Source organism: Varroa destructor, unplaced genomic scaffold, assembly GCF_002443255.2.
Source record: "Varroa destructor unplaced genomic scaffold, Vdes_3.0 BEIS01000004.1, whole genome shotgun sequence".
NCBI lineage: Eukaryota > Metazoa > Arthropoda > Arachnida > Mesostigmata > Varroidae > Varroa > Varroa destructor.
The window spans coordinates 21778585-21801866 of record NW_019211457.1 but is presented as its reverse complement, the minus strand read 5'-3'; the positions used below and the strand labels follow the sequence as shown (position 1 = coordinate 21801866).

The 23282-nt window shown below is 38.3% G+C and overlaps 1 protein-coding gene across 2 annotated transcripts; it reads left to right on the top strand.

Moving 5' to 3' along the window:
- The first annotated feature begins 135 nt into the window (after window positions 1-135).
- Window positions 136-13783, top strand: Pgk (phosphoglycerate kinase). Of its 2 annotated transcripts, XM_022803419.2 has the most exons (7): window positions 136-283; window positions 4430-4612; window positions 9796-9909; window positions 10252-10665; window positions 12043-12234; window positions 12634-12915; window positions 13222-13783. In XM_022803419.2, the coding sequence occupies exons 2-7, from the start codon at window positions 4454-4456 to the stop codon at window positions 13309-13311; spliced, it is 1251 nt and encodes a 416-aa protein (XP_022659154.1). In that variant the 5' UTR covers window positions 136-283; window positions 4430-4453; the 3' UTR covers window positions 13312-13783. The 2 variants fall into 2 exon arrangements, with proteins under 2 accessions (XP_022659154.1, XP_086844319.1); XM_086988193.1 differs by lacking the exon at window positions 4430-4612 and having other exon boundaries at window positions 146-283.
- Window positions 13784-23282: the final 9499 nt, after the last annotated feature.

Sequence of the window (23282 nt, the reverse complement as noted above, 5' to 3'; positions counted from 1 at the left end):
CTCTCCACTTTCGTCTGCTCAGATCAACTCGCACGTAGTTGAGCTTTTGATTAAGTCGTCTAATAGCGGGTTTCTCCCGCCCTCCTGAGTGCCTGGGTCGTAGAACGAAGCGATAACGGACATCATAGGGTAAGAAGGTTCCTGTTCTTTTAGCACTGGATTGATGCTAGCAATTCAGCGGACGTCGAATGATAATCATAGTTTAAGCGAACGAGAAGGTTCGGCGATTTAGAGTGACTTTGTCAAAGCCATTCGTGAAATCCATTTTTGCTTCAGCATATATGTAAGTAAACCATGAGAAGCATTTAAAACTTTATGTAGCGTAATTTATCCCAACTTGATTTATAAAAACCGCATTACCAAAAATATTTTTGTATGCATTGGAAAAACAAGAGATTGCAAACGAATCACTGGGCGAAGGTCACCCTATATAACTTTTCTATAGTGGATTTAGAGGTTGAATAGTTAGTCGTGTGTTTTATTGCAGCAGGAAACGCATCACTAAAACAACAAAAAGCGGGCATAGCCGAGACAAATTCAACCTAATGAAAATATACTCTTAGCCAGGTGCTTCTTACGAGTCACGAGCCATTGGAGCAGGGGCTTCGCAATTCCGTATCAGGAATTTTATATTACAATCGATGCTCTTGTGTATCTGCTTGTGGCTTTTATAAAAAATGTGTCCAGTATGACGATTCAATTAGCTGTGTTATATTCAATTCCAAACAAGGGCCGACAGTCGACTATTGAGAGTAAGAAGAGTAGCGGTCATCTGGTACGACCGTAGCCGGTCAGTGCTTTATAGGGTTCGCTTGCATAGATGTTAAAGCCAATTTATTGCTACTAGCGCCATTTCTAATATGTTATGAACTAAGTGACAACAAGCCTTAAAATTAAAATACTTAAACAAAAAAGCCGATTCAGTCTGTCTAGTTACCGTAAATCGTCGTACATTGTTATGTTCCAAATAACGTCGATAGACTATTTGCTTGACCAAAGCCTGCAGTCTTCACGTATTTAGCCCGACAATCACGCCATTATAACATTGCAGCCCATTTTTGTAAATGAGGGGCACTCATTTTATTTAAAAGAATAAGCAAAGACTGGCGATCTGCAATAAGGATGTATTTATTATTGTGCAAAATAATTTAAGTTTTTTGCATGCAAATCTAAGGGTTCAGGCTTTTTTCTATTTGGTAATAGCTCTCCTCAATTCAAGTAAACGGTCTGCTTGCATGACAAACGACCTTTTCAGTGTCGTCCGGAAATATACACAAAACAGTAGCTCTGATTCCGTATGAACTTGCGTCATAACTGCTAATAAATTGGTAGTTGAATTATTACAACAGGAAATTAATAAAATCAAAATATTTTTTATTTTATAGAGATTTCGTCCTTTTATTTCATCCCTTCCTTTCAGTGGATATAGTACAGCCAATACAGTATACTTCATCTCGCAAAAAGTTACTGGTACCTTAATTTTTAAGTCGAGCTTTTAGATGTGGAGACAACTTCTCTAGTTTTCATTATGATTTTCTAAAGTTGTGTTTGGTGCAAGGATCGAGATATGCTATGGTTTCACTTCGACCTATATTTAACTTTGAACAGTGACCAATTTTATTAAAGAAAGCTTTTGAGGTATTTCGCGGAAACAAATCCTTTATAACGGTATCAGCTTCTACATATAAGTCTCTACCGTGTATAGCCAATAAAAGTATTTACTTTCAGTTAATTAACATTTACAATGTTAATATATCATCTGGTATTGCCAAAACTAATAATAACCGTTAAATATATCACTTAGTCTAGTTTATAATCTGCACAAAGCTTAATACGGCGTTATAGTAAGTGATAATAGAAGGTGTGGTGTCCTGTGAGTGATTAATAAGTTTCAGTCCATAGGTACGTGCCAGATTATCTATTCTAGTTTCCAGCTTCAGTAAATTGGCATAGGAAACAAATATATGGTCTTACTGAGCGTAGAGGCCCGATATGCATTGTATTTTAGGAAAAAATATGCCTTTTATTTCACAAAGAGAACTAAATCAAAAGAAGATACTTTGTTGTACTATATTTTTTTGATGTCATGAACGTGCTTAGATTCCATGGAAATATTAAACATACGGTGCTAGGTTAAACGCTTCCTAGATATTTCCGTTAATAGCCCTAACATTGAACCTATAATCATGAAGTTGATAAAGAGAATATGGAATATCTGTTTATTTTTTATTTACTGTCGATGCTGACCGTTCGATTGAAATAACTGTTTTTTAATAGAGGTGAGAGATTGCATCTACACTTTGTCGCTACTAGGTAGGTAAACTTAAAACCTAATTCAAGGCAGTGTGAGACGTGTTACCAGCGGTTGAATTTTTTTTGTTAGGATCTGCATTAATGTAGTACCAGAGAATACTGGACAAATAGATTGCCAGCCTGAACTCTCTGCTTTAACCAGACGAGCTTAGTCCTGCGATATGTGAGCTCGGTCGTGCGTTCCAGCGAGCGTCTTCCACGTTCTGTACTAGGCTAGCTTGTTGCTCTTTTTTAAGACTGTCTTCCATAAGAATACTTTTGGCGAACCGCTTTCTAAGAGCCCATTGCTCTTTATGACTCAGCCCGGCCTTAAACAGTCAGTTTAATGCGGTTCTTATTTTTCGGTTGGCATGCCTATTTTTGAGTAAATTGAAGGTTACGCAGGATGCTGGCATATGTCCAGCATTGTGTTCCTCTTTTGCTCCGATGCACGCAGTACGCCAATTGGGCTTTTGGTTGTCTAATTTGTAGATACAGCTAAAAGTTTCCACATCTAATGGCAAGTACGACAAGATAATACGTGCCTCTTTCCCTGCATTGTCTATGCAGTCTTTAAGATACGGGGTTACGTTCCGTAGGATTATTATAAAGTTGCATGCAAGAGCAACTTTCAAATTTTTGCTGGCATCTGCGGTCAAGTTGGACCGACGTTATTTCCTCTTTTCTGCTTTTAGGTCTCATAAGATGGCGGCTGGACTTCTATTCGTAAGGTGCTGACGACTCTACACGCCTGTATCACTTTTGGCGTAAAAATGCAACGGGTTTCCTGAAGTGAACTGCCTGTGTGCTTTTTTAAGTTCTTTATGAAAGCCCATACCATAGTGCTACAAAGTACGCACTCCAAATTAGCCTTTTAAGTTCTACCCTCGTTAGGGCTGTAGATGTTATAAGCATAATCAGTTGAGTGGCGACCGAGTCGCTTGGCTGATTTCGGCTATGTATGGGATTTTTTTCATGAACTGATCCAATAGATGTATAAGTATCTGATTCCAAAGAATTCATTAGGAGCCCATTGAATTTTATTTCGCGATTACGGCTAAAGCAAATGCTATATTGTGAGCTACGTTGTGCTTCTTAATAAGCGCTAATGTCAGGCCATCCTCTTCAGCCCAACATGATATATCATTCAAACCGTCGTTTACCCTCGCTTGGACCAATTCAGATATGTAATCCTAGATCCTTCCTGTATGCTATGAATTCAGTGCCTGCTGGCAGGTCCGTGAATCGCAGGGTCCCGCCATAAGCAAAGTTCTACGGTAATAGTTTGATGACGGACGCCTGGGCGAGACTACTTGTCATCTGGAAGGCCGTGCCATCACGGTGTAAGTTCTTGTTTTTGGAACAGATTAATATCACAATAATGTTGCTCTTTTTTAGTCTGCGAAAGATAAGTTTCCGCGAAAAAATGCTAAAAACATTTTTGATGTTAAACAGAATTATAAGGAATAAATCTCCAGCCTCCTCGTGAACTCCTTGACTGTTTTGCCTTTGATGCTACTTGGCGGACAGTCGTAAGCACTGACGGTATCTTGGTTGAGTATACGGTAATCAATACCGTTGTTTCGCAATGTTCTGAGCTGTAATTGAGAAGTAATTGCTGCAGGTCTCTTCGCTAACGTGTCAAAAAAACATATGGGCCTGTTAGCTATCTTTTAAGAATCAGCACTGCTTTTTCTTTCTTCCGGGTACCGGAAAATATTTCTTTTCGGAGAGCTTTCGAAAAAGTTTAGACAATCGAAGAATAGGCAAAACAAATAATAGTCGTTATGCATCTGTGCATCTAGCAAAGCAGCCGGACACTACTGCATATCGAAGAAGCACGTGGCTAGTTTATAAGGCGAAAGACGGCCTAGCGAAAAGTTACATGCGAGACTTTTTTATTGATGTTGTATATGATATGTTGAGATCGGAACGTAACAAAAGGTTTGAATATTAAATTTCTAGCATCTATACGATAAGCAAATAGGTAAGAACGAGTCTGAACAAATTAGCTTCTTATATTTTTATGATCGGCGGAACACGCAACTGGGAAAGACGTATTTACATTCGTCTTTTTGAGTTTGGAAGGCGTACGGAATTAACGTACAAAGTCTATTTCACGACTAATCTTTTGCAGATTTTCTACGAAAAAGCAACGGAGATGACATCGCTCAACAAACTTAATTTATTGGCACTGGATGTGGCGGGAAAGCGTGTGGTAATGCGAGTTGATTTCAACGTACCTCTGAAAGATGGAAAAATTACCAATAATCAAAGAATTCTTGCGGCTTTACCTTCAATTAAGTACTGCCTTGATAAGGTAACAATTAAGAGCAGAATATTAATAGTTATCAGTTTACTTGTACTCTTAAAATCAGAGAAAGGCCCTTATATATCTTACCAGATGTTTTCGTAACACATTATATGTTTCTATAACAGTTGTTTTCTTATAATACTTTATTTTTTGCTAAATTGGCTAAATTTTGCCAAGGTTATTTGAAACTACCAATTTTTGGGATCCAATAAGTTTTACGGTGTGAAAGGTGATATTGGTGTAGATTCCCATCATTGTTTCGTGATATATGTATATGTTATGATGATGTACTACTACAAGCATAATTTGGACTTATTCGCCCGACAACTTGTTCATGAAGCGCTATAGTGCCGGAAATACGACTTACATATCATTAGTACTCGCTGTAACACTCGACTGCGTTACCTACATTTGTATTTAAACTTACGGCGTTAGTGAGCGTTGCGTCAAGTACGGTGTCCAAAACTCGATTGAAATTTAACAACCAATATTCGACAGATATGATACGCTGCAATCCTTATATCGAAATGTTAAATAATGGCTCGGCTGCTAGAGTATGCTATTTTTGTTGATATTTGTGGTGTTTTGCAGGTAACTTTCGAAATATTCAACATGCACTTTGCAGTATTTAACATGCAACCAATTGTTGACAGAAAATGCCAATTCTGTAGGCATGTAAATGGTTACCAATCAGAAGTGGCACAGGATTCTTTGTAACACAGTTGTGCAGTTACTTCCGTAAATTTCGCGCGTTCAAAGAAACTCTGCGGAACCAGTTCTGTTTGCTAAGGCTGTTGTTGCTGGGACTACGCTTTGATACTTGGACGTACGCACTTACCCATGTTCTGCAACAAATCGCCCATCCCAGATTCCCTCAGATGGAGGCGGATGTCGCGCTCAATGCGCCCCATCCACTAGGTTTCGGTTGTTGGAAATTTGCATTGAACCTGCGATTCCATTTCTACATATATATATACTGGAATAGATATGGAAACGCTTTGAAACCCGCTGCGCAATTATGCCCTTATATCCACCTGTCTTCTCAGACCTACAGAGATCGGGATTTCAGTCTGGACCTCGGTGACGAGCACATCACGAACATCTAATACCGCATTAAGTGCAAAGATGATCTCATTAAGGCGTGGATCCTCCAGCTGCGTTGGACCACTTTCGAACATCGTGGCAGGCACCAGCAGATGGTTTGCATTCCAACGAGGTCCTTTGTTTCGTGCAACATTAATACGTCGAATCGGGCTTCTGTTAGCGCGAAAATGCATATATTTAATTCAATGCGACCGTTAGCGGACACTACTGCTTTAATAGCTTTAATAACCAGTGTTGGGCTAGGCCTGCAAAATTTACTTTCAGGTCCATAAGCAAGCTCAAAAACAGGCTTATGTGGCGTAAACGCTTACAGCTGTCCCCAAAAGACAGTGTTGCCTATGCCTTAGCTCGCCTAAGCTAATAATTTGCTCTCCTATTGTTATCTACGACTGTGGCGACGACAAACCTTGACAAGCACTAATAAGCCTTACTGAAATTCACTTCATTCTTATCTAATGATAGCAACAGAAATGCATAAGCAGTAAAAAAAGGATGTTGCTGCTATATATATATAATCACATCGAACCACCTAAATATATATAACCTCCAAAATATATATATATACAGTAGCTTTATTGGACCATTTTTGCCAGTACAGTGACTGGTGCCATCTATTTGAAGTCGTTGCAGACATTTATTTTACCACGCATTCGGAATTTATGTCAAAAAAAAAAAAGGAATGTCAATATTTAAAGAATCTTACAGGATGAAGTTCATGCATTCTGCTATCATGATGTAAGATTATTTCCTGATAACCTTCTAATGAATTAGATGAAAAGGTTCCACAAAATACACTATTCGTTTGACCTGCTATCACTCGGATTGTCCATATTTATTATGCTGTATACGAGAGTTCATAGAAGTTCAAAAAATAATGTCGATATCATACTAAGGTTTAAGGAATTGTCAAGATAAAAATGAGAATTAGTGACAGCAACCTCAAGTAAATTTTGTGGATAACAAAGAATTTTAAGCTCCTGGATTTTGGCCACCTCAATTCTCGCAATGCGAGGTCAAGCGTGATCGTGCAATAGACTGATTTAGCTCTATTTACTGATTTTGCCTATATAATGCGGAGTTTATATGAGTTTATGCGGAGTAATTATACTGCATAACATCTAGAGTAGACCACCAAACGGACACCATAAACTACTGCAGCTACACATTTGTTTCAGGATGATGTGCCGCTATGCACCCACTGGTGTGAGCTGTGATTATTGTATAAGCTGCAGTTTTAATCACAGTAAAATTCGATGGAAAAAGAGGTCACTATTATTAAAAAAGGGCAAAAAAAATTAAGATTCTACGACGTCGTTTTTGCGTTAAAATAATGTGGCACCCATTTGCCAATTTTTTCATCTTATGATTTCATACTTGTCCTATTAAATGGACTGACTTAATTTGATAATTGGCTGACAGGAATAAGTTGAATCACTTATTAGCCACTTGCTCTGCACTTATATAGCCGTAGACGTGTATTTATTCATTGGTACATATTGTAGGATTCCAGTTATTACAACTCAGTTATGTTTATCTATCGGGATGTGCCTGTCACGGCTCCGGTGTCCGCTACTGCCCCGTGTGTTTACGTTTCACAGTTTAGGCCCTTTCGGATCCAGGGCCGTCATAACCACTGTTTTCCCGACTGCCATGTGTTGTAGTGTAAGGCACGTATTAGCGATTTTTTGGTAACTTCATCTTCTCTGATGAAGCTCAGTCTGCACGGAATGCCTATGCGAATAAACAAAATTGTTGCACTTGAAACTGGGTGAGTCTCAAACAATTACTTAACTCGCAACGGTCACTGTTTGGTCAGGCATGGCGACCAAAGGTGTCACCGGGCTCTTCTCTTTTCAAACATTACGATGGAGTAGTAGCAAGAGTCAATGGCACGCCTTGTTGCAAATCTTTTCTGTTTTAATTTTTTTTTTTTAATTTTTTGTGGTAAATGGTTCTACATCCTTCTGTGGACGCAAATGAGGGTATTGGAAAACATTGCACGAGAAACAGTAAATTAGCTTGAACTTAGGTTCTTAGGCTGGTTGGTCTCATTGCGCGGTAGTGACATCGCACGGCTGTGATCCACAATCTGAAACATTGTGTTCGCGAATTGATTAGTGAACCTGGTACTGAAATTACACGGGATAGTCCGTTTCGCCAATCATTTAAGTAATTTAAGTGTTCTTTTAGAGAAGATTTGACAGGCACTGTTCTACATATCGTGCAAATAAAGCCCCCTGGGCTGAGTTATTTTAACAATCAAAATGCTCACAAAAACCCATTTTGGTTTCCAGTTAGGGTATGATGAAAAAGCTGCTGCTTTTAGGGCATCGTGTACTAAGACTGTCTGTCTGACTGTTTGTCTGTCACCCACAAATCACCCTTGAGAATGGTCGCTTCAAGTTCTTTCCAGATAGAACCTTATCGTGCGGAAAGCTGCGTATGAGGTGGAGTCAAATGAATACGCTCGACCATGAAAGTTTCTCTGTTATAAAACGTGAAACTAAAGGGATTTTTTCCTTTTTCAGTGATTTGCTCTGTATTGGTTGAGAACCCCTAAAGACCATATTCGAAAATCGTTCTTAAAATAGGATCGCATTGTGAGGCTAATTTTCTAACTTTTGTCATGCTACTGCGATAAAACAATCGTGATTGCTGCTAAAATACAATAATATGTTGATTTTCTGCAAGTCGATAATAGGTAGAATCAAAATCCCCTAAAAAGTTCTTATGAATTTCTGAAAGGAAACCATATGTAAAGACAACAATTACTTCTCCGCAATGCTATTACATCGGTTCAACTTTTTTTTTAATTACGTAACAATAAGTCGTTTCCTACAATATCGATATTTTAAAGACTTGCACTTGCTGCTTTAATGCTGAGACATGTTCATCGGTACAATCATTTAAGTGAAATTACGCCTAAGGGAAGCGACAAGGCTATACCGTTCATCTGTAGACATACTTAGCCTTTTATTTCTAGATAATAAAAATACAATTTGCTTGATAGCAACAGAAGGCAGGCAAACAGAAAGGGTCTGTTCGGGAGACAGCTTCTTTCTCCCGCAGAGAGTAAAGCTAATTTGAACAGGTTCACTCATTTTTAGCAATTCGTTCAGTTCGTTAAGAACCCGAGAAGGATTTATACTAGAAGGTTGTTTATTTTTAAACTCTATTTATAAAAATAAATAAAAGTGCACAACATTTAAATTAAAAAAAAATTAAACATTGTGAATTTTTATTTTTTATTTTACGGTAAAGTAATCGCGGAGGCAAATCAACGACCCGTTAAGTATCTTTTTTTATATGATACCTCATTCAGAAATTCTGAATTTTTAAGTTGTCCTGAAGTATGCGGTCCTAGCAAGCCATATTTTACAAATAAATAGGAGAAACGGACATTACATTTTGCAGTGTGAAGCCAGAAAAGATTCAAGCTTTCAGGTGATATTTCGTATTTTCATCTCTCCAAGACGAGTGCGTTACTGAAATGCTTTATCAATCTGTGAAAAACTTTCACAAATAATCTGCCCCAAAAGTCGCATAATTATACATAATGTAAAACTAGCCAAGTTATCATGTTAACAATATGTTGCGATCTGCCTAATGGCAGTAAATATTTCCAGAATTTGCGTCTTAAACCACCATTATTTATTGTAGGTTTTAGTATCAGATAATGAACTTTTGCGAATAAACTAGATAGTATGGAGTTGAATAGTTATTGACTGTTCCCAGATGGTTTGAAGAAGCCAGGGTAATAAAGCTGAGAAATTGTGAACCAGTACCATTCTCCATTTTGTTCCGGAATTTGACGTTGCAGCTAGCGTAATTCTTATAGCTTTGTCCAAGTGTTGTCAGCTTTGTATTCTTTTACATGGCGCAAATTTTAGTGCCTTTAGTAAACATGGAACTAAAACATGACTGAATAGATTGGCGAATTATTTGCCTAATTGTATCAAATGAGGCACACGTTCTTTGATTCAATTACATTCACGTGACGTTTTTTTTTACTGTATTGCACGGGTCGATTAGATAACACTGTTATGTGTTTGATACTCATCATCTTATTTGCTATTCTATTTCAGGGTGCAAAGTCAGTTGTGTTAATGAGTCACTTGGGTAGACCCGACGGTCAGTCAAACTCAAAATATAGCCTTGCGGTGGTTGCAGAAGAACTAAATCAACTTCTTGGAAAAAAGGTATTTTTTCCAACATTGCAAGTGAACCACGATCTTTGCCTGTCATACTGAGCCACTTCGTTAAAAAATAAAACACGACGTCTTAACTTACTGATAAAAGTATATTCATTTTTTTTTCTTTAGCTATAAAAGACATAAGAATGAGAAGACTTGATTTGTCTCTTATTTTGTTATTTTGGAAAATATCTACGGAATCCTGGTAAATACAGCTGTCTGAATGTTTGCATGGACCGCTGGAGATTTAAGTTGCATACCCTAAGTCAGAGTTTTGCAAAAGTAGCTTATTTATATTTTAGGTGTATAACTGACAAGTTCTGCTACTAACGAGTGAAAATATTTTAGGTAATCTTTTTAAATGACTGCTGTGGTGCTCAAATAGAGGCTGCGTGCGCAGATCCTACACCGGGAAGTGTTATTCTCTTGGAAAATCTACGTTTTCACATTGAGGAGGAGGGAAAAGGCGTTGACACTGCGGGTAATAAAATAAAAGCGGATGCCTCCAAAGTTAAGGAGTTCCGTGCAAGCCTCACTAGACTCGGAGACGTATACGTCAATGATGCTTTCGGAACAGCACATCGAGCCCACAGCTCTATGGTGGGTGTTGAGCTCCCGCGGCGCGCAGCCGGATTTCTCATGAAGAAGGAGCTCGACTACTTTTCAAAAGCGCTTGACCAGCCGGCACGGCCCTTTCTCGCCATTTTGGGCGGAGCTAAAGTTAAGGATAAGATTCAACTTATCGAGAACCTGCTAGACAAGGTGAAATTTAGCAAGAGGTTTTCACGTCGGTTAGTCTATTTAGCTACGTGAAATCAATTATCTATAAGCATGCATGGTAAAACTTAATAATAGGTTTGTATTGCGTTTTTGCAGGAAAGGACCGTCAAACCGTGTTTATATATTATATACGGCCTTTTTTTTAAAATGGGTGGCAAATCGTGTAAATTGTGATTAAGCTAGGTAAGACAAATAAATACAGAAATTGGATTAACGCCCGTCACTATCCCATACGTTCTTTAAATTCTTTTTAATACGTACGTAATGTCTGTATACATGAAAATATCAAGCAGGTTACGTAAAAATGAATCGCAGCAAACAAAGTGACATATTTGTTTCTTATAATGCGGAACTCAGCACGCCGAAATCTTGTCTAAATCCCCCAAGGTGAACATTTTTATTTTAAAGTTTGAATGCTAATTCTGTTGATATTATAAATCAAAATGATAATGATTTTAAGTTGTGTCTTTAAAGGTTCTTTCGATACGAGATTGACCGTCACAGCAAGCAAATGAATACTCAAAACAGTGTTCTAGTAACGACGTGACGTTTTCATATTAAAGTACGCGTACAACTTTTTTGGCAACGAATCTGATATATGTGTACTAGAGCAAGAGTTAAGTTAATTGTGAAAGACATTATGGACCTAAGAGTTGTAATTTAGGCCAGTTTGTGCTTGAACAAACATTTAACTAACATTATGAAATCCGCTCTTGTTGAACTAAAATATTACAAAAAAAGTTGCTATATATTATAACGAGTAAATGTGTAAATAATTGTCTCGTGATAGATACCTTTATTTAATGCTCGGAGGTATAGTAATTGGACGCAATATGTATATATAAGGCGTTTATCGGCTATATACCGTAAAAGTATCATTTGTTGGAAATATTATCTTTAAGGGATTCGCATGTACACCCTTAAACTCAACAAAGGCGATTGTATCGGGTCAAATGTTAACTAGGCTGCCCATATATATAGAACATATCCCTTACAGTATATTGACATACTAGTGTACAGCCTTAATATGTAGATCATGAACTGTGACGAAGAGTCGATCAGTGAATGTCTTATTTTAAGTATAATAATTCGTCCAAATATTTGATCCTCGACCAAACGATCGGTTAGGAGGGCTTACCCCAGAAACGAATTAAATCACTGCCTGGGAGGAATGTTTTAGCCGTTAGTTAAGATTCAAGAATCGAGGCCAGATACTGTTGTGTAAATTTTTATACGTATCAAAAGTGAAACCATGCATCATGGTTTTCAGCCATGAACAAAATAATTTAAGTTCAAAGAGGCCCAGACACTACATAGTATCAAAATAATGAGTATTTTAAATACTCTGATTTTATTCAGGTGAACGAGATGATTATTGGAGGTGGTATGGCATACACTTTTCTGAAAGTTACCCGCGGAATGAAAATCGGTGACTCGCTCTTTGATGATGATGGAGCTGCGATCGTTGAGAAGCTAATGGCTAAAGCTGCAAGCAACAATGTCCAAATTCACCTTCCAAGCGATTTTGTTATCGCTGATAAGTTTCATGAGGTACGACTTAGACTGAGTAATTATGATAAGACAAAACACTTGATAAGGTGTTTAATACAAACATATATAAATATAAAGAAATATAAGTAAAACACTTTATCAAGTGTTTTGTCAGTAGGCCGATAGAACAATCCTTTAGAGCTTTTTTAAACTCCCATATTTGAGGTTTTATTGAGTGTCTTTGCAAAGAAGAGAAAAGTAGGAAGCTCTGGTGGCTTTTATTAGTAAATTCGTGACACGACGTTGCCACTATAATCGGCTCTATGAAGCAAATCATGGGAAAGCCGAAATCTCTGTATTACAGGATTCTTTTAAGTTTCAACATAATAAATTTACTCATAAGTGACAGTAAATACCTATTTGAACTTCCTTTGGTTTATGGGGTACCATTATTTGCAGGATGCCACAACCGGAACTGCGGATATTTCAAACGGTATTCCCGACGGCTGGATGGGCCTAGACTGTGGTCCCAAATCAGTGGAGCTATTTGCAGGTGCTGTGAGTAGGGCCAAAACAATCTTATGGAATGGACCTGCTGGAGTTTTTGAATTTGAGAAATTCGCTGTCGGCACAAAAGGATTGATGGACGTTGTCGTGGCTGCTACCGACCGAGGAGCAGTTACGATTATCTGTGGCGGCGATACAGCAACTTGTGCTGCTAAATGGGGAACTGAAGACAAGGTACATAAAGATATATATCAGGTTCTAGTATTACTGATATCACTAAAGTATTGCTTATAAACGGCAGTAAATATTTTACTATTGGTTATATAGTTACTATTGGATAAATGAAAATACAGTAATATAAACTTATAATTTTTTAGCTGTCATTTTATCTGTATAGCTGTAACTTTTATCAAACTGTTTTTGAACAAAGGGAACTGTGAAATCCTTGTGTGTGGATAATAATGCCTAGAACATGGTTACTTTTAATCACTTATTAAGTAGTAAGCTGCATATTTAGTTATTACATATGTGCTTTTACAGGTATCACATGTCTCAACGGGAGGAGGGGCTTCTCTCGAGCTCCTTGAGGGTAAAATTTTGCCTGGTGTAGCAGCACTCTCAGACGCTTGAACCAACGGATATTTAATCTATAATGAGTACGGACTTGCCCTCGGTTCGCGTATATATAATATATATATATATGATCCAACACTCAACCACATCAAAGATTATCATGATAATACTGTAGATGTTAAAGACAGGTCTAACAGAAACTGCTTAAATATGGGTATATTGGGTATAACGCGCGTTTTAGAACAAATGTGTTTCGGTAAAATACGTTACGAAAAACTTCGTAGAGCTGTTTTCAAATTCTCAAATTTCTCTTCTCCCAAAAGAAACGAATTTATGAGAATTTGAAAATAGATCTATAAAGAGCCTTACTGGTACATAATTCAAATCTGCAGCAGAACTGTTCGAAATCCTTTATACTTTGCCTAAAGCTCTTGGCCATAAACGAATTCCTGTAAGCGGTACTGTTATAATGGATACTGTGTATGTAATTTTGAGCAGAAAAAAAATAAATGAGATTTGTTTTCATTAATTTTTGGTGATGTTTTCTGGTATGTTTTTATTTTACCCAAATTCAACACAGCAGAACGGCTAGGAGAAGAGTTAAGAAATTAGATATAGCTGAGTCTGTTTTCATTAAAAATCAGGGCTTCAATGTTTGAACTCACCTCTTGTTCTAATTTAGCTGGAAAAACTTTTATTCAGTCAGAAACAAATGCCTAATATCTCTTATGAAAATGGTGTCTTTCTGGAAACAAAACAATGATGATCACTATTGGTTTGCACAGTAATAGTGCGTAGCGTCAAAAATTAAAGTCTGAAATTTCTAAAATGTCTAAATTTCAATGCTACTTTTAGCGTATTTATAAATCAACTTTTTATCCTTAGCTGTGCCAGCAACCCCCGAAACTCGCCACAAAGACCGTTCGGCGCAGTGGGCTACGCTAATGTCATTAGCGCCCTGATGAAACACAGTTATCGCAGTTCAGATAATTCTATTGCGACATGACAAATCAATACGGTGGTAAATGAGTACGTGAGATAGACATTGAGGACACAAGTTCTAAATGAATACCGCGCATGCCTATACAGGTAAACAACAAGTGTACGGTTCTAGGGGCTCCTCTTTCAAGCCTATGTGGAAATGACCGTAGAGTCAGTTCTATGGAAGCGAACGGAATGATTCGTGATTCGTTCCAAAGACAGCGGTGCCCGAATTTGGTCGACAGTGGCTCTATGAAAGCTACGGCAGGTCTCGTAACGATGAAGCATTGTTTTTATCGAACTCGAGAGACAGCGAGTTGAAACTCTCTTGACACTACTATAACGCTCATCTCGTCATAAGTGAAATTCGAGCCTTTCGTAAGCCGCGTTATTGACTTCAGCAATCCGTGCTTGTCGATGAACAAAGTGAATGCCGCTAACTTAATTTTGCCGATGAGTTGTTCACGTGTCCTGGCAGTTGCTCTTTCGTAAATGATTTGTCGTCAGATATCTCGGCGCAAGTCAGCATCGGTAGGACATAGCCCACGGCGGCACCGGGTGACGAACTACACAAAATGGACAGCGCTCTCCGAACTGAAGAAGCGATTGAAGTTGACGACGACGGTATTTAAAATATCGTCAGTGAAAACTACGGAAAATCCTTGATGTTCAACAATGTGTAAAGATTTACTAGCCCGATTATGTTCAGGCAACAATCAAAAGGCAGCGCACATACTGAATGCATGCGCACAACGTCGGCCCATTTGGCTGCAGGCCAAACAAATAGACTAACCGAATACCGATCCTAGCTTGGTTCAATGAGAACTAGATGGTTACTCAGCGATCGACGACCACTATATATTTTGGCTTACACATTCTTAAATTGTCAGATCTACCTTGCACTGTGGTCGGATAGAGCAGGATAATTTGCTTCTTGAGGAATGATAATGCGATGAAGCTCAGCTTACTACCTAGGTCAAGGAACGGATTTGAGCGCCATGGCGCATAACATAAGCAGTCATCACTAGCAACAGTAGTACCACCGTTAATGCTGACGTTACTATAACTGTTTTCTGCGAGATGACAGCCAGTTTAGTATTAAATCCATTCGTCATTACCGCGGATGGTGCTGTTGTGTTTTATGTGTTTATTTGTGCTGCTGATGCTGGTATGATGATGAACCAAACGACAGTGAGTCTAACACTGGCTGCAGGAAGAGATTAATACCTGTTTTCGGTAACTCGTGTTACGTTTGACGAAAGTAAGGAGGCAATTTATTCAATCCGCGGATGTTCCCGCGTGCTTGCTTCGTGCGGCGTTATCGACACTGTAAGGCAATCTCGCAGTTACTGCTATCTTGTCTCTTCATTTAGTATCTCCGTAAATAACAGGCTTTCAGAAATAGCATTGCGTACTATTTTCTCGTACGTCAGTGCGTGGAACATGCAAACCGCTCATTGACAGCACTGAACTTTCTGCGATTGACGGAGAAGCCTAAAGTCACTGGCTGATTCTACTGCCAGAACATCTAAGAGACGACTTCCTGTCGGTATCAGTTCGTCCTTATTTTGATTCCAACAATTTTAGAGCAATTGTAGTTATTCTCACCACTCGTACTTACGCTTATAGTCAAATCCCGCGACAGTTCACGGAGCTACTTTCCCGTACCACTCGCAGCACAACGCCGATCTATTCAGTACGTGAATTGACTTCTTCATCGTGATAGGTCGTCTTTGTAAACATCAGAGTAAACGTAATTTCTAATTGCTACATGGCTACAACTTTTCGTATGTTACGTTGATGCGCGGCTGAGAATAGCGGAGCTGATCCGTTGGCAAAACTCTAGTGCCGCCGCCGGCCGACGTCATTGCTTCATTAACAGGGACGTCATTACAGGCTGACTTCGCAACGCCGTATTTGTGCACCATATGCCTGATATGCGCGAGACACCGTTTTTTTGCTCGCAGCTGGTCTTTACCTCATTCTCGACGTGGGAATCGATTAAGATCGGGGTACTCTAGTTCTTCTCGATCGAGAACAACTGGTGGTAGATCTTTATCACATAAGTCAGTTCTGAAAGCCCCTTTTTTTGCAGTTTCTTGCAGCAAGAGTATATGTGAAAAGCGGCGGCGACATCATTAACAATAGTTTTTCTTAACTTCGTGCGTTTGTAATAAAGGACCAAAAGCTTCATTATCTTCGCGGTGACAGTTCACTGCTGTTGACTGATTTGACTCACAGAGGGTATTATATTGCTTATGACTATTGCTTTAACGATTTGACTGAATGGTATAGGTAATGACTGACATGACATGCACAAAGATTCAAGCGCAAAAGCAGAGTCAATCTCAGTGGCAACTAAAAAAAGATGTGTTAATCCATAATCATGCGTACATTCGCACGATGTGTAGGAAGCAGTATTTTTTAAGATGAATTGTAAAACTTGCGATAAGATCATGCGAGTAGCACAGGCATAGCAGCGCAAACGCTGTATGCGCTATTATGCCTGTCTGAAATTATAATTAGGCCAACGCGAATAATCGGAACGGAATAATAACCTTCGAGGACGCGGCCGTAAATAAAGTGTAATTTCCTACACAGTTAAGCTTCACTTTGAAAGTTCACGGGGCTTGAGGTCAAACGATGTCCTGATCTCGCTCAAAACATGTTTTCAACCACGGTTAGCTGTACGTGCACCTGCGCCACGTTCAAGCTTCCAACCATGCAAAAATATTTTTAACTGATGACTGCGACATTCCAACATGGTCATACAAAGTGTCCTATAATGACTTGCTTCATCCACCTCTGCGGGCGCATTAACATACCTTAATACAATAACATACGTATTGGGTCGCCGTTTCAACAAAAATGCCTCTCATCACCAAGGTAGGCCTCGCTGTTATATATTAGCGATTTCACTGCTGATATTAGTGAAGTACCAAGCCCAGACACCTAAGTAGATATGGTTCTTCTGGTAGGTTGCGGTCAATGTTAATTTAAGTACAAAACTGCGCCTGACCAGTAGTTTCCGTTCCTCTATAATTCATAAAAGACTCACTAGTTGATTCAACAGTGACACAGGCGCAGCGGGAAACCAAGCGGCCGTTCTCGCCTATCTGTTAAAAAAAACTAGTAGAATAGATTACAATGGATAGATTAGCCGACTAGCAATCGCAATCTCGATTAGAACGAATAGACGGTTGACTTGACTCGAGCACGTCTCTCTCAAGTATGCCCAGAGGTGGGCATATGTTTTTTCCAAACAGAGTCAATCAGGCAACACTAAAAAAAAGCGCAGTAGAAATGTACCAAAAGCCAACATATTATCCGCTTCGTTGTAAACTTTTCTACATGTTTCATTATATCTAAAAAGATCTGGTGCACTTTTCTAACCCTTCCTTCGTTGTCGCCATGCGATCAATGCACGATTGAGTAACAAATGAGTCTGTGAAGAGCTCCTTCCTGTGCGGAGCTGCCAAAGATACTGTGCGCAGCGTTATTTGCCTCGTCTTTAGAGCAAAGGACCCAAACGTCAAACCTTGCTTCATTCATCTTAAACATATAAGTCTAGAACTGGCCATGTCTCAAGAGAAACTGTGTTAGGTGATACTCCAATTCTCTGAGCGCTCTATCGTACCAGCCTCTGAAGGAGAAGCCGTCAGAAGCTTACGTAGAAACCTCTGAATCATATTTGAACCAGATATGACTGACCGATTCCCTGTGCTATCTCTGCCCATTGTTCCTGTTACTTTTAAATAGATTACCTCAGTGGTGTAGAATTCAGGCGTAACCTCACTTAATTTCTGGCTAGGAACCAGCCATGTGAAGTAATGCTTCACGGTCTAAGTACCACACGTAAAACACAAAACGTATTGGGGATGCATAAAATGCTGTTAACTTCATCACTGCTGTACATAATTATATTTCCCTCTCTGTAGCGCTTCCCATCTTCGGCACCAAAATAAACTGAAAAGGAAAGCAGAAAAAAATGACCACCTTTGTTTTACAAGTAACCTTATCTTTGCGCCATTATCTACAGAATGTTTAAAATTATGTAATGCAAATGTATGCATCAATAGTCATCAAAATTAGCTACAAGGTTTATTTGGCGTATACATATGGTATTGTTGCGTATTGGAGCGTCGCGAAAAAATAATGAGTTCGCCCTGTCGTGCACGTTGGTGGCTGCAGTCCTGTGCTTCTTGACATTACGCAACTATCGGTTGAGGAACAAGCAGAGAAGTCCTTTCAAGCAAACGCCCATACCATCCATTTACAATTTTCAAATCTAACAGCCCTTTTAAGGTGTTCACAGGGATCGAGCAAAAATTTCACGTTTTCTAATTATATTCTGTACAAACCTACTAAACAAAAAGCACTAATTAAGATACTTTGATGCACTATTAAAGAAAATCAAGTGAAAAAAGGAAGCCGTTTGGGGGCAAGGCTGATGACTAGTGAAATCCTACACGCATACAAAGAAGCATTACATTTAAGAATATTGATATCGACAGACAAAAGTCTCCATTACAATTAACAGCAGTTATGCCAGTTATCAGCAAAGGTGTTGTTTACAAGTTCTGCATGTGCAACTTGCACAGCCAGCCACCATCGCTGCATAAGTTATATATACAAAAAATTACAGATAAAATAAACAGGTCTATCAAATTTCTCTGCACCAGTGCACTAATACCCAAAAATGTAATCTATTTCAATTGCAACATCGAGAGACATGCTACTTCAGTTTCCTTCAAAAAATAAAGAAAGATATTGTTAAGATCAAACAAAACTTTTATAATGCAACTCCACTGCTGATGATAATCTTAAATTTTTTATTCAGGGCTGCAACAAGTATATTTAGTAGGTTTTATAACAGAGGCGCAGCACTATAAGATTTTAAGATTTTGACTATAAGAGATTCCAGATTATAAGAAAAGAGTAAAACTAAATATGAACGATTGCTCGATCAGTTAAATAGTTTATAGCTTATATCTACGTTCCTATTTATATGAAAATTTCTAGCCAAAAGTCAGTAAAATTTTCACTTGATGAAAGAACTACTAGTATATAAATAAAAATGTGCGCTTCGGTTGTAATTAGTTCGATTTTTATACAGCATTCAGTATAAGACGCTTAAACCGTCCCATAAAGTTAACTATAGCATTTGATCTAGCAAACGTTTTTCATTTAATATGCAGATGATTTCGGTGATGAATTTTAACTAGCACATAACCAATAATGTGAAAACTGTTATTATATAAATAAATTAATTAATTTGCAAAACGGCCTTATAATGCGTATAAGTATACATATTACGGCGAGATTCAGCGGCTGTACATTAAAAAGCACACTGAAGTATCATATACATGCAATGGATAGACTGGATATATGAGAGATTGAATACTGGGAGAAATCACTTGTAAACGATAAAACTAAATTTACAAAGAGGCAATTTACTTAGCTGGCATCTTGCAACATATATATACGTAGTAGTAATTCGAGCTTTTATGATAGCCCCAACTAACGATTGTGTAGTCGGTCTGTCTACCGCATATGCTCTTAATTAAGAAGATGATCTCGTCTGTTAAAATTACTGTTATATATTTAAAAAGTATTTAAACTGTGTATAGTATTATACACTATGTGAATATCTTCCTCAAAGATTATTGTACATGTTTATCATCTAACTTGAGAAACGTGAATTATCAAAATGCATTCGACAATGTACAAGCGATGAAGCCATAAGATTGATTTTCGTCAGTTATAATATCAATAGAATAGAATTAGTTTCTGCCGGCGTACCGGAAAAGCATATGTTTGCATCAAGTTTCAACAGGTCTGTCGGTGTTCGTATAAATAGTATTCGTCTAAAAACACACAATCATTGTTATAGCGCTCTTATATTCTTAAGCCACATGTGTCAAATTAAGAAGGTTTACTACTCTTACACAATGCGTTTTACTAACATGTCTGAATTTTGACGTATGGCATATATTTGGGTCATAAAGCCACATGTTAGAATTTCAATTTGTATGCATTAGCGACCGCAATTTGTGTCCTGTAAGGCTTGTGTCTAGTGCAAATGGTGATATAGTTATGTCCAAAAGTCAAACAATTTCGATAATTTTTAAAAAAGCGCCCACGAATATAACTTGAATGCATGTAGATATATGAGGCTTCAGGTCATCCTTACACATTGATGTGGCGATGGTGCGATGAGTATATACAATGTACATCCACGTATAGGTATACATATCGAATATGTATTTTATTCTTATTATATTTATATATGTCGAATATCACGATTGTACTATCAACGGCAATGCTTGCCCTTATGTTGCAAATTAAATATCGTTCAAAACTATCTCCAAATTTCTTTATAAACACGAAACGAATCAGCCGATTTTAGTTAACATTTTCGCATAAATTTCACTAAGCCTTGATAGCTAAGGTTTCTTGTTCAATCTATTTGTTTGGCACATAATTAAAGGGGCCCTAATTTTACACATTTTGCTTTTCAAGAAACAATAGTAGAAAAGTTTTCAGCTTTTCGAGTGCAGAATGGAAAGGGGCACCGCCTTATTGCAAGCAACGTTGTCTAAGTCTAATTACAGAATTTAGGGTCGAGAATAACTTTCAACATGTTCCTGACGATCACTAACAGTTGAGTTAAACGAAACGCCGCGATAACACCACCTGCCCAAGGTTTTCATCTGAGAAGACGATTTTCGATATGAAATTAGAGCCGCATTACAGCTGCTCTTTCTCTTGCCAACCTAGAACGTTTCGCACGGCCTGAGTCTTATAAAACTAAAAACAGAAATTTCTATGTAGTATTCACTAAGTAAATTACCTAATTTGCTCTCAGCTGCTAAATTAACAGCCTCTCCTGTGTGAGTTTCTGTCAGTGCGTAAGGCATGAGCCACTAGACAAAAAAGGGATATGCCCTTTGCATGAGTGAACACCCTTGTAGCGTATCAAACAGTCATCTAAGTGCAAGCCAGATCCTAAAGCAAGCGTCCAAGCAACCGGAAACACAAGGAACACCGGCAGTACTGTGCACTCTTGTCCCTTTTTTTTCGATTTTCCCTTTGGATTTGCCAGATATGGTAAGATGGCTTAACAGAGATATGACAAAACACGTTTTCTTCAGAGCAAACTACTAAAGGCGTCACTAAGATAGAAATTAGAAGAATAAATCCATAGTTTTGAGCATGTCATGTTAAGAGCCTGACCCCTCCCTGCCCATTCTACAAATTTTTTTGGCGCCCCCAGTAGAAATTTGTCGTGTCTTTTGTCAACACACTTATCAGATTAAAGACTAGAAGCCTAATCGATGTCCCGGCTTTATAATAAGATAAAGTCCATACTTGCTCACTTCTGTATCACTGAGAAGCACCCCTTCCTCCGTTTCTCCGTTTACCAGTCTTTGAAGGAGGGTCGGGCACCTGTTCGCGAGTAGTTTAGTCACCTCCGATGGTATTTTATCCGGACCCGAAATTTTTTCAGTCGTGATCTGGCCTGTCCTATAGTGCACTGCCTCAAGAAGGTCTCCACAAGTGTTTCATTTACTGTTATGTATAAGTTCTGAGAGGTGTTTATGTGTGAATGCACATCTTCCCCAGCTTTCCTTTACCCGTCGGTCTCTCCTTCTCTGCCTTTCCTCGTCAGGGTAATTTCCTTTGATTCTCGTGTTTCTGTCACTCCTATGCCATCCTCTTCTTTCGACTCCGCTGTATTCTTATTGTGTTTTATGCGTAGTCTCCCTGCTTCAACAATTTCTTCATTCCACCAGCATTTCGACAAACGTTTTTTTATGTTAAGTCTAAGTGGAAATTCTTTGAGCGATTCTCTGTCAAAAACTTTGACCACCTTCTTTACACAGCATGTACTTTTCGTAATGCAAGCGCTGGCTAATCCCGCATGGTTGTGTAAAACACTTAGTAACGGTGAGCAATGCTTTAACCAGTCATAGTAATTCAGGAGAATGTTAACTTCATTCGTGCCTTGTGATCACAGCTAAGCAAAGAACACTTAAAGGATACAACCGGAGTTTTTGCAGCAAGATCTTCAGATAGTCCTTTCACGCATCAAGCAACATTAGCCATTGAACCTGCTTCAATAACATCCGGAGAAACTAAACCAACGAAAGGACAAAGGCTTAAGTATCTACGTACCCATGCATTATAGACCTGGATCTATAAAGGTACCTGGATACGGTTTACCAGGGCGCCAGTGTCAGTATATTGTGAAGCCAGCTATATATGTATCATTACTGTGTGTTATAGTTATAGCTATATGTTATATTACTTCTTAAACGCGTATGTGTGGTCATTTACATTGATTTGAATGGGAATTCGTGTAAGTCATGTTCAGTGAAATAGTAACTGGGAAGAATCAAGACATCTTATTTATACGATGTTAAGAATTCTCCAGCCAACTTCACGAAGCCCAGTGCTACTGAGAGGCTTTTCTGGTTTTTTTTCTTAAATGTTAATTTGGGATTTATTTTTACTGTTTTAAGTCGCTTACATTAAAATATTACTATTTTTCCATGATGTTATTATATCTATTATATCTACTATATTATACCAGTTTACTCTATTGCTGAAAAAAACCAATGATCTCAGTTAAATATGGATTTTAAGGTCAATTACTCTTTTAATGAACAAAATTCGGTAGAAAATATATCTAAAATAATTTGTTAATCCTTATTCGACCAACTTTATTGCAAACAATCTTCGTTATAACTATTTTCACAGCGCACACATAGCGAGTCGTTGCGCATGCATAAGCTTCAAAAATCATATTCGCGGTTTGCGGGGTTCAAGCCACATATTGTCTTGATGTGGCACGAATTTAAAAACTACTTTGTTTTCTGGCTGTAGACCACTGCGCCTCGTTCGTACATTTATGTGTTAGCTCGCTAAAATCGATTTAAATTTTTAAATTCCGTAGACTAAGATTAGGTAATACCCTATTTTACAATGCTTAACGCTGCCACTGGAAGCAAAACATAAAACATATTAGCCAAGGATGAGTCAAG

Coding starts and splice junctions, on each gene's coding strand:
- Pgk (XM_022803419.2), top strand. CDS start 4,454: ATGACATCGCTCAACAAACTTAATTTATTGGCACTGGATGTGGCGGGA. Junction 10,666..12,042: donor TCGAGAACCTGCTAGACAAG/GTGAAATTTAGC, acceptor GATTTTATTCAG/GTGAACGAGATGATTATTGG. Junction 12,235..12,633: donor TCGCTGATAAGTTTCATGAG/GTACGACTTAGA, acceptor CATTATTTGCAG/GATGCCACAACCGGAACTGC.